The sequence below is a fragment of the Anomaloglossus baeobatrachus genome, chromosome 12 (assembly GCF_048569485.1).
Source record: "Anomaloglossus baeobatrachus isolate aAnoBae1 chromosome 12, aAnoBae1.hap1, whole genome shotgun sequence".
In the NCBI taxonomy this organism is placed as follows: domain Eukaryota; kingdom Metazoa; phylum Chordata; class Amphibia; order Anura; family Aromobatidae; genus Anomaloglossus; species Anomaloglossus baeobatrachus.
Genome location: NC_134364.1, coordinates 86,887,386 through 86,900,185, shown reverse-complemented (window position 1 = coordinate 86,900,185; position 12,800 = coordinate 86,887,386). Strand labels below are relative to the sequence as shown.

At 43.2% G+C, this 12,800-nt stretch overlaps 1 protein-coding gene across 7 annotated transcripts in view; it reads right to left on the bottom strand.

The window, feature by feature from the left end:
* The window catches only part of NPAS3 (neuronal PAS domain protein 3), a 687,349-nt gene that overhangs the window by 396,710 nt on the left and 277,839 nt on the right, over positions 1-12,800 (bottom strand). For all 7 annotated transcript variants that reach the window (XM_075329901.1, XM_075329903.1, XM_075329902.1 and 4 more), the window contains one exon: positions 3,912-4,156. In XM_075329901.1, coding sequence (XP_075186016.1) covers positions 3,912-4,156 — 245 coding nt within the window. The remainder of the gene's footprint in view (positions 1-3,911; positions 4,157-12,800) is intronic.

Genomic DNA, 12,800 nt, shown 5'->3' with positions numbered 1-12,800 from the left:
TCCCAGTAGCCGGCCGCCGGGTGATCAGCTGATCGCTCCCAGTAGCCGGCCGCCGGGTGATCAGCTGATCGCTCCCAGTAGCCGGCCGCCGGGTGATCAGCTGATCGCTCCCTGCAGCCGGCCGCCGAGTGATCAGCTGAGCGCTGTCACTTGCCGACGCCCGGGCATGCTGGCGGGCGCTCAGCTGAGCGCTGTGACTTGCCGGCGGCCGGGCATGCTGGCGGCCGGTCGCTCAGCTGAGCGCTGTCGCTTGCCGACGGCCGGGCACTCAGCTGAACGTTCGGCCAGCGCAAGCCAAAATAAAGTTTGATTTAAAGAAAAAAAAAAAAGAGCATGCGCAGTGAAATCCAGAGGATTCCGCTGCTCAAAATAACGTTACATGCTGCGTTCCTCCCGCTGGGTGGAAGCAACGGAGCGTCGCCCAGCGGAAGCAACGCAGGTCCTTTTGGTACAATCCGTCACCCATACAAGTCTATGGGAAACAGTGGAATCCGTTAACGGATTCCGCTGTTTTCCAAAAGGGCGGATTGTAACGCAAGGAAATAAACGCAAGTGTGAAAGTACCCTTACGTGTACTCTTATTCGGGCGTCACACGAGGCGATCTATCGTGCGATAGATCGTCGTGGTCACGGTTTTCGTGACGCACATCTGACTTCGTTGGCGACGTCGTCCAGTGTGACACCTACGAGCGATCGCAAATCGGTGACAAATCGTGTATCGTGTACTCGTCGTTTATTTTTAAAAATTCGTTTATTTTTCTTTGCTCCGGTTGTTCATCATACCTGGGGTAGCACACATCGCTCTGTGTGACACCCCAGGAACAACGAATACAGCTTACCTGCGTCCCGCGGCTCCCAAAGGCTATGCAGAAGGAAGGAGGTGGGCGGGATGTTTACGTCCCGCTCATCTCTGCCCCTCCGCTTCTATTGGCCGGCTGCTGTGTGACGTCGCTGTGACGCCGAACGTCCCACCCCCTTCAGGAAGTGGATGTTCGCCGCCCACAGCGACGTCGCTCAGCAGGTAAGTACGTGTGACAGGGGTTTAACGACTTTGTGCGACACGGGCAGCGATTAGCCCGTGATGCACAAACGACGGGGGCGGGTACGATCGCACATGTGATCGCAAGATAGATCACATCGTGTGATGCTCGCATTACCTGTAGCAGCCTATCAAAACCTTATATATTGTTGCTTTTTATAAAATTTATACTCCTACTGCTTCTGTTGTTTTCTTATTCCTTGATCAAAGCCCCCACAAATAATATGATGCAATCACACACAGTATGATGTCCGTATAGCTCTCGACACACAGTATGATGTCCCCACTGCCCCCCACACAGTGTAATGCCACCACAGCTCCCCATACAGTATGATACTCCTACAGCCCCCAACAGTTTGTTGCCTACAAACCCCCACACACAGTATGATGTCCGCACAGCCCCCACACAGTATAATGCCACTACGACTACCCACACTGTATGATGTCCGTATAGCTCTCCACACACAGTATGATGTCCCCAGAGTCCCTCACGAGGTATAATGCCACCTCAGTTCCCCACATAGTATGAAACTCCTACAGCCCCCCACAGTTTGTTGCCCAACAGACCCTCATACACAGTATGATGCTCCCAGAGCTCCCCACACACAGTATGATGTCCCCATAGCCCCCCACACAGTATGATGCTACTACAGCCCCAACACAGTTAGCTCCCCCACAGACCTCCACAAACAGTACGATGCTTCCACAGCTTCCCAAACACAGTATGATGTCCCTACAGCCCCCCCACAAAGTATGCCACATTGTATTATGACCCCATACAGTATGATGCCCCCACCGAACAAAACACACTGTATGATGTCCCCACAGCTCCCCACACACAGTAAAAAAAAGCTCCTACAGTATGGTCTCCCTCAGTTTCCTACATATTATGAAGGCACCATAAGCTCCTCAATCATTTTTTAAAGGGCCCCATAGACCCCCACCCATAGTATGTTGGCCTCCACAGCTCCCAAAACACAGAATAATAGACTCCACAGCCCCCAACACACAGTATGATGACTCCACATCTCCCCATACACAATATTATGCTCCCACAGATTCCTGCACAGTATTTTGGCCTAGATGGCCCCAACAAATAGACACTTTGATTGACTCCACAGCCCTCTACACAGGTATAATGGCCCCACAGTTTCCCTAAACTACTGAAAATTAAAAAAAGAAGAAAAAATAGACTAATAAAATAATCGAGTTTCTCCAATGCACTGCTCCAGTCTGTGCAGTTTGTGGATTGAGGCAATACATTACTATATTGCACCTACAGGCGGCTCCCAGTTCCACCATTATGTTCACCTGTATCTGCATCTTGAAATAGAGACACTGAGTAGAGGGGTCCAGATCTGTGGGCCGGACGGAAACAGTCAAAGGGTTGAATGTGGCAGGCATCCCACACTTTACCCAGACCTGCTCTATAACATCAGTATTCGATAAGCCTACAGGGCAGACTTGTTGCCTCAAATAATTAAAATATATATTTGTTTTTCATCCTCTGCTAGTTTGTTCTAATTTGTATAAAATGCATTGAGCTCATCACTTTTTACGAGAATGTGCGCCCCTATTCCAAGCTGTTACTTCATAGAAATGAGGTGGATCAAAATTAAAAGTCAAATGTAAGGGTAAGGTTTCTACGTGTGGAGAGTGACATGCCAGGTCTGACATGCCAGTATGAGGAGACTTAAACGCCTTGCAATGCTCCTCTGGGAAATTAAATATGCAAATATCCTCTTTAGAGAGGAAGAGGACTTGAACTCCAGTGCCACCTATTGGAAGAAGCAATCCTAAAAGTCAACATCGACCCTTTAACGAGCCTTGCATATGACAGGATATAAGCCACACTAGAATCTCAATTTGCAAACACAGTGTTTTGGGGTGTTGCCCCTCCTCAGTGCAAAGTATGAGATCTGATTTGGCTAAGTGAAAGGCTAAGACAAAGAGCTAAGGTTTCTTCTTGTGCAGGGTGATATGCCAGGTCTGGCATGCCAGTATGAGGAGACTTAAATACATAGGAGCATGCCAGGCATTTAAGTCTTCTCATATGGCATGTCACTCTGCACCAGAAGAAACCTTACTCCTTAGATCCCAGTCTTAGCCTCTCACCTAGATCTCAGGCTCTGCACTGACGAGGGGCAATACCCCAAAACACCGTGTCTGCAGATTGAGATTTTGGTTTGGCTTATATCCTAAGTCATATGACAAGGCTCGTTAAAGAATCGATATTGACTTTTAGGATTGCTACTTCCAATTAGAGTTCAAGTCCTCTTCCTCTCTAAAGAGGCAATCCGCATTTTAAGTACAATATAGCAATTAGAAATAAGAACCAAAAAGTGGCAAGAAGCACATAAAAACAAGAGCACGAATCCTAATGAGAGTCAAACTGCTGTACAGTGAAAAAAAAGAAAGGAAACTAAAATTGACATGGTTCCCATCCTCACTTTTAGCTGACGTTCTCATATAATTCAAGATCTAAATTCCACTATAATCACGTCATTTTATGATGTAGGCTTATGCATCTGTGTTGTAGTAAACCCTTTATACAGTATACATGTTACATACCATAAGATAATTATTTCATGGCTTTTTAGATGGTCATCAACATACAAATTTTAAGAGATTGTCAATGACTGTGATATTGATGGCCTATCCTCAGGATAGTTCCTCACTATCGGATCTCGGTGGGGGTCTGACACTCAATATCCCCATCGGTCAGCTATTATCAGCTGAAGTGAGGACTTGACGTAAACGATGTATGGGGTCATCAATATCATAGTCCTGGACAACCCTTTTGGTACCATGGCCTACAAAGATGACTTTTGATTTTTTTGTTGTAAATTCTACTTCTTTAACAGGGACGCACCTTTGACAGAGGTGTTGGGAGGTGGGCCTTCCATGCGTAGGTTCCATGGCGGGTCTCCTTGGTTGGCAAAATCTCTCATCTTCAGGTAGCTGATGGTCAATCGAATGATGGAGGCCTTATCCAGTTGACTGGTGATGGCTGCAGGGAGAGGGAGCAGTTTGGCAAGCTCGTAAAACTCAAAATTTTCCTTTCCACGTCGAGAACGAGCAGCATCCCTGGATTTCTCCTTCCTCAGGGCTTGTAAACTGTGGAGAAGAGAATAAATATAGTAAAGGGTACATCTAATATATGCACATAACTTTCCATGCCTGCTAACAATGCCTGAAACCTCATGTATAGCCTCTGCAAAGCTTCAGAAACATGAATTGGGAGCAATACAGAGGAGATTCCTGGAGTCACTAATTCATTTAGATGACAATATATTTTCAGCTAAATAATATATCTGATGTCACTGTACACTTCGGGTTCAGTTTGTCTAATTTAATGGAGGGAATATGCCAAGTTGCCCAAAACTGCAAAGTTCCATGAAAATGGGCGTCTTCTTCCAGGATTAATTAAAAAATCAGATGCATACTTTTTTTGGAGCTGCATATGTGAAGCAATTGAAAGCCCGAAAGCCAAGGGTATATACATGTCATAAATATAAGTGGGATGTTTTTCCTACATGTGAATATAGCCATATTGTGACTAGCTATTATCATTGCTATAATTTTTGCAATGTATCCATATTAGTATCTGAGCCTTAAACATATATCACATAATCATAATAATCATATTAGGAATGGGATGACTATCACTAGGTGTGCTAGACTCTACTTGCATGCAGTAAATGTAGAGGTAGTCAGACAGGCCGAGATGATAAACCAGGAGGGCATGACAGTACACGGGGGGCAGAAAGTGACAAGGTCAAAATACAAGCTGAAGGTCAGTGTTCCAGGAGTACAAAATACAGGAAGCAGATGGGTACGTGGTCAGGAGGAAGTCTGAGGTTATAAGCCGGGAAGTTACAACAGAAACGGGAGGACAAGCAAAGACAGGTCAACAACAGTCCGGAGTTGAGAAGCCAAGATCTGAACACTGAGCATCAGGGGAGCCAACAGCACAACTGAAACCAGGAAGTACGACTTGCGGTGTCCTGACCTAACACGCTCACTAATGAAACAGAGCAATCACCGGGAACGAGAAGCATCCACGAGAGCACCTCCCAGGACCAGCGTAGAACCCAGTGCTGTGAAACAACCAGCAGAGCATTCATCCTGCACCTTAAGCAACATATACCGGCTCTGCAGGAGAGCATAGCTGAACAATATAAAATGTTCTGCACATAGGAATCGTTAAGAGACAACACACCAGCCTCACTGGAGCCGCATTGGTTTGGGAAGTGAATGTGTTTTGGTTATTTTATCTGGAGCACTTTAGCATTTAAGAAGGGGGTGTTCAAGAGTGGACCAACCCTTTAATAAACTCTAATAAATTCTCTCATAGTAGTTGAAAAAAGCTTTATCTTTTGCAGCAGAACCCTAAGTGGTGTTTAAATAATAATAATAATAATAATAATAATAATAAAAAAAGAAAACACTTATTTACCGGACCTCGTTTTCCGGTAGAGGCCTCTGCAGCCAACAAGCAATGAAACAAAGGGCGGGTTCACATCATGTCTTGTCAAAAGTCTGAGTTGTGAACATCTGACTAGACACTACAAGTCATTCAGATGCAGCGGTTGCTGATGCCCCAAGCTGATGAAGCCAGGAGATCATTGGGAGACTTGGAGCAGGACTGAGTAGCAGAGTCCAGTAAGGCGAATATTGTTCTTTTATTTTTATACCACCCTGGACCCATGAATAACCTCAAAGTAGTAGAGAATGGCTTTAAAATCATTCTGACAGGTCTGTTATAAGTTCTGCTTAACCCCACCCAAACAGAGTGAATGACAGCTTGTCCAGTATGAGTTTGTATACACTGAGAACCTTCAATCACTGTCTGTAGTTGAGGATCTCAGGCTATTTCTGAGCCCTGGTGGCATTTACAGATTTTTTTTTTTATTATTAAAATACTTAAACAATTCATAGAAACTATAAAAGCCTTCATGCTATGCTGTGTCTAGATAGGAGAGCATAGTATACACGGTAAGGTGCGTAAGGTCCACATCTCAAGAAAACACAGCCAAGAACCCAACAAGAGCTCAGAAGTTCCCTTAAGCTCTGACACACTTTACGTCTTGTGATCCATACACTATGAACAACTCATTTTTAAACTTTTTGTTTATTAAGTACACCAACAAGAGTTATAAGTTGGCAACAAAGAGATGCGGAGAGAGAATGTGGTCTCTGCACTCAGGAATATACCCTAATATTGCACAGCTATGGTTTAGGGTTAACTTCCCGTAAAACCACATGCTTCTGTCTCTCTACATGTAGAGTGTCAGACGTGCACCAGGTTATGGATTTTCTTGAGCACACCTTCTACTAATCAATTACTCCAGCCTGGGAGACGAAGAGGCTGCTCAGCATCCCCAACTCTCCCATCAAAAATTCATCAAAGGCCGGAGTTCTGTAGCTTTGAAGCCTCCCTGCACCTCTCGTGTTTCGATGTCTAGCGATCAGAGGCACCACCCGTCGCTCCCTACCCTGGCCTCTGTAATGGGAACGCTTGTTCTAACATGCTGAGCTTTCGAGGCATCTAACGGGAGAACAAGTGCAGAGGGGCCACTGCTGGGACTCCTTAGGAAACCATGGTGCTATTCATGTTAACCACATCACAGCCAAAAACACGTGACACACAATCCTGAGGAGGCTAGTGCTGCCGTAAAGTCTCACCGGAGAGCGAAATATTTACATAAAGCGCCCTGCGTTCTGGAAAACCTACTAAACTACTTTACTACGTGATAAGTGACAACCCTTAAAGTGCCGCCTTTGGTATAGCTAATGTGAACATGCACGGTCATGAAGGGATTGCCCCTTTTGGATGATCCCTTATTGTTCTAAGGTCCCCTGACAATAAGTTGATCATAAAGTAATCAATGAATGAGTTGAATTTCTCTTGAAAGCCAATAGTGGAAAAAGTGAGCAATACACAGTGCGGATTCCATATAACACAGGTCTGCCAGTGTGAGGGGTCTTATCACGACTCTCATCCCCCTCTACTAACTGAGCATTTCTTAACAACTTATAGAAATTTTGGATTTTAAAGTGTATAATCACCTCAAAAATAAATGCAAGAAATGAGAAATCAAAAGTAAAAGCCTAAAATATTGTGAAGTATATTTTAAGTCAGAGTTACAGCTTTACACATGGTCCCCTACCGCTCAGTCCCGACCCAACAGAAAACAGGCTGCATATATGAACCAATATCACAAAAGCAATTCAAGTCCATTTTACTGCGGGGTATGCTCTCACATGTAGGGATTTACCCCGCTGTACACTTTACAGGACGATGTGTAGCCAAGGGTATGCTCACATGTAGGCATTTAACCCGCTATACACTTTACAGCACGATGTGTGGTCTAGGGTATGCTCACATGTAGTAATTTAGCCCGCTACACACTTTACAGCATGATGTGTGGCCAAGGGTATGCTCACATGTAGGGATTTAACCCGCTGTACACTTTACAGGACGTTGTGTGGCCAAGGGTATGCTCACATGTAGGGATTTAACCCGCTGTACACTTTTACAGGATGATGTGTGGCCGAGGGTACGCTCACATGTAGGGATTTAAACCGCTGTACACTTTACTAGACAATGTGTGGACGAGGGTAGGCTCACATGTAGGGTTATGAACTGATGTACACTTTACAGGACGATGTGTAGCTGAGGGTATGCTCACATGTAGGGATTTAAACCACTGCACACTTTACAGGCCGATGTGTGGACAAGGGTATGCTCAAATGTAGGGATTTAACCCACTGTACACTTTACAGGACGATATGTGGCCGAAATCTAAGGCTGATTTTCTTATTGCTGCTGCAGATCTGCATAAGAATTAGTATCCATATCATTCAATCAGGTGGTGTTTCAGTGCAGAATCTACAACAAGAAGGAGCCTGTTCACACAACTCGTTTTTCTTTTTCTTTTTTTCTGCAACACACACCGAAATTTACTCATTTTTTTTTTCTGCAGTAGATAAACGGAATAAAAAATACACTTCTCCATGTTATTAATCTGAAACATTTTATTGTAAAGCATTGTAGTAGCACATATTAGATAAATTGGAAATATCAGAAATGTTAGAAGTGGCCAAATAAACAGTTTGGTACGTTCTGCAAAAAAAAAAAAAAAAAGCACACTTTAGCACACTTGAGTTTGGGAACTCAATAAGGCCTGTACGTTCACAAGAAAACAACAGTGATGGAAAATCCCTTCACAACATCCACTCAAGTGAAAAACACTGTCCAGGAAGTACATGCTTCAATATCTAAGTGTACCATAAAGAGAAGACTTCATGACAAGGGATGAGTGAATATTAACTGTAAAGTTCCGGGTTGTACCGCTCACCGGTTGACCAGGGTTACGACTCAAACATGGACTTTTAAAAAATGTCTCTGTCTGGGTTCGGGTACTATTGGTTTGTTAATAAAGTTTGATGAAAGACTACAGCACAGCCAATCAACAAGCTTTTTTGCAAGCGGAAGATGACTGTGTGCTGCTGTGGACAATAAAAAATAAAATGAAACGAAAAATGACATGGGCTCTTCTTGCCTATTTTTGATAACCAACAGGTAAAAAAGACAACTGTGGGCTGCAACCCTCAGCTGTCAGCTTTATCTAAAATAGAGGGGATCAAATGCCTTTTTTTCAATTATTTTAATAAATCATTTTAAAAAATGGCATGGGCTCAGCTCTATTTTTAATAAGCAGCCAAGGTAAAGCAGCAACTGGGGGCTGGTATTGTCAGGAGGCAAAGGTCCATGGTTATTTCGGCTCTCCCAACCTAAAAACAGCAGCCCACAGCTCGATTAGATGTGTCAATTCTGGTGCTTTACCTAGCTCTTCCAGATTGCCCTGGTGTGTTGGTAATTAAGGTAATACGTGTTATTTATTTTTAAGTAATAAATTAGTGAACAAGAGCATGTGTGGGAGTATTTATTTAATAAACTTTTTTATCCCTGTGTCTTTTTTTAACTCTATACTTGCTGGGTTACTAATGGGGATGCCTAATATTCATTAGTAACCCCTGGGCTTGATGACAGCTGTCAATTCACAGCTGACACCAACCTCAAAAGTGTTACCCTAATTGCCACCACATCAGGGCAATCGGGAACAGCCGTGTAAAGTACCTGAAATGGTGCTTCTGAACTGAACTGTTATGAACCACTTCTGGGGTGGCTGAGGGGAGCGCTGGAAGCAGCCAAAGAACAATGGCTCTTCACTCCCTGATAATACCGGCCCCCCAGCTGTCTGCCTTACCTTCGTTTGTTATCAAAAATTCTAGCCTATTTTGTTTTCCTTTCATGTATATATACATTGATTGACAGCCTTCCCTGCATCATATGTGTACAGTGTGTGTGTGTGTGTGTGTGTGTGTGTGTGTGTGTGTGTAGTCCCTGTATAGTAAGCAGTGACTGTTACAGCTCCAGCTCTGCCCTGATGAGTGGGAGCCAGCGGCTGAAGGGAGGATATAACTTCATTTTCTTTCTGTAGTCCCTGCTGCAATAGGCCGCCTACAAAGGATTTAAATGCTATATGCTAATGCTATATATATATATATATATATATATATATATTCATATATTTCTCTGTACTAGTTTATATATATACACTTTTTTGTACCACAACACCATGGCACACCAGGCTAATCACATTCACAATATAGTGGTCAAAGGGCCATACTTTCAGCTTGCAGATCCCACGACACATCGTCCTATAGGTTCTAACCCTGCGCATTTCCTCCCATTCATTAATTCCTTCTCAGTTTCTTCACTTTTCATTCAACTATTTGTTCAGCTTCATTGTTTTTATTTAGTGTCATAGTAAGTTATTAAACATATCATTGTATATTTATGTATAGAAATTGCTTTATATCACTGCGGTTAAACTAAACACATGCTTCAATATACACCTTTTTTGGAACTTTTACATGGCAGTTGATGTGCTTTTTTGGCACTGCCATTTCTAATTTTAGGTATTTGCTAATATTAATATAATTACACCTACTACATATTGGGATAGGATCTTTGGGATGCAATAACTGTTCAAGACAAAACTTAATGCAGAAAGATCTGCAAATTATCAACAACTGAAGTCACCACACTACAGGCCGGCAAAGCCTCACAAAGGATGAAACCCAGCGATTAGCGACGTCCATGGCTTCCAGACTCCAGGCCGTCACTGCCTGCAAAGGATTCTCTATGAAGAGTTGAAAATGAACATTTTATTGATGGTAAAGTAAATTTGTCCAGTTACTTTTGAGCCCCTGAAATGCGGAGGCTTTGTAGAAAAATGGTGACGATTCCTAAATGTTTCACAGGATATTTTTCTTTAACCCCTTTAGTTAAAACTGAAAGTCTCCACTACAATGCAGCTGAGTTGTTTCATTGTAAATAAAAAATAGTGACCTGCAGAGCTGAAATCACAAAGATTCGGCCACTGTCCAACTATTTCTGGACCTAACTGCATGTTTTCTATAAATCTAAACCATGTATAGCTGCCACCCAGTAGAAACGCCGGAGCAGAATGTTCTGTAATGTTGTATTGTCTAGACAGAAAAGCTTACACTCCATGCTTCTGGCTGACAATTCGCCATGTTGCTGTCAGCGCGATACAGCTGTGTTCTTTCGCCCCGTGCTTTGTTGTTGCTGATTGGATTTGACATGTGAAGCAGTGGAAGGAGGGGGGCACCTGACCTGAGTGAGGGTCGCCCACTACATCAGGTGTCAGTGCAGTAATGGGACGTGACACCTCTATTCTGCCCATCTTGTAGCGGAGACCTGGCTAGTGATAATTGCATTTATTTGCAGATTTTTACCTATTTGTCTGTTTAGCAAATAGCTGAAAGGATTAAATGTGTGTCAGGACCTCTCCTTTAGTGGGCGCACCCAAGAAATAATAGAAAAGCAAGGCCATGACGGCATTAAATGGAACCTGTCATGTCCAAAAACGCTATTTACCTGCAGATATGGGGTTAATCTGCAAGTAAATAGCATTTAAAGCCTTTGTAGGCGGCTTATTGCAGCAGGGGCTACAGAAAGAAAATGAAGTTATATCCTCCCTGCAGCCGCTGGCTCCCAGTTATCAGGGGGGTGCAGGAGCTGTAACAGTCACTGCTTACTATGCAAGGACTGCACACACACACACACACACACACACACTGTACACATATGATGCAGGGAAGGCTGTCAATCAATTTACAGCACCCTCACTGTATAATGAACAGTGACTGAAAGCAAACAGCTGCAGTGAGGAAATAAATTCATTTTCTCTCTGTAGCCGCTGATCTAATAAGCCAAGTATACAGGGTTTCAATGCTATTTACATGCAGTTTACCCCAGTATCTGAAGCGTGATAGGTTCCCTGTAACTCACATTTCTCTATTGTTAAGTTTGTAGTTATGGGTGTACAACTTGAGTTAGCCTCACATGAAGCATAAAATTGATACACATTCCCATGAATAAGTATTCCTACCACATAAAATTTTATACATGTTTTCAAATTACACCCACAAACTGGTAAATATATTTTATTGGTACTTTATATGATATATTGACACAAAGTAGCAAGTATTTGTGAAGTGTAATGGAAAGGATACATGGTTTTTTAAATATTTTTAAAAATATAAATCTGAAGACTGTTATGTGCATTTGTATTCAGCCCCTCTGAGTATTTTTTTTGTTGGACCACTTCTTGCTGCAATTACTGCTGTAAGTCTTTTGGGGGTCTGTCTCTACCAGCTTTGCACTTTTAGAGGTGACATTTTTGCCCTTTCTTCTCTGTACACGAGCTCTACCTCAGTGAGATTGGATGGAGACATCTGTGATCAGCAATTTGCAAGTCTTGTGACAGATTCCCACTGGCATTTAGGTTTGGACTGTGACTAGGACATTCACACACTTGAATATGCTCTGATCTAAACCATCCATTTTTGCTCTGGCAGTATGTTTAGGGTCATTATCCTGCTGGAAAGTGAACCTACACCTCAGTCTCAGGTCGTTTGCAGCCTCTACCAGGTTTTCCTCCAGGATTGCCCTGTATTTAGCTCCGTCCATCTTCCCATCAATTCTGACCAGCTTCCCTGTCCCTAGTAGAGAAAACACATCCACACAGGAAGATTCTGCCACCACCATGTGTGACTGTGGGGATGGGTTTTTCAGGGTGATGTACAGTGTTACTTTTCCACCACACATAGAGTTTTGAATTTAGCCCAAAAAGTTCTACTTTGGTCTCATCTGACCAGAGCACCTTCTTCCCATGCTCGCTATGTCACCTACATGGCTTTTTGACAACTGCAAACATGGCTTCTTATGTATGGCTCGCTTTAAAAAAATGAATTTTTCCTTGTCCAGATTCCATAAAAGGTCAGATTTGTGGAGCATACGAATATTAGTTTTCCTGAGGACAGATTCTCCTCCCTGAGCTGTGGATCTCTGTAGATCCTCCAGAGTGACAATGGGCCTCTTGGCTGTTTCTCTAACTAGTCATATCCTTGCTTGGGATGTAACTTTAGGTGGACGGCCATGTCTTGGTAGGTTTTCAGTTGTGCCATGCTCCTTCCATTTTTGGATTATTGAACAGTGCTCTGTGAGATGTTCAGACCCTGAGCTCGGCTCTCTTAACTACCAATGTAAATTCACATCATAGCTCGCAGTGATCACTTCGATAATGGATACAAGAGACAGGGAGTGGTTACCAAGTTTCATTCTGCTACAAAAATCCATGTTAATACAAGAATGGGTAGT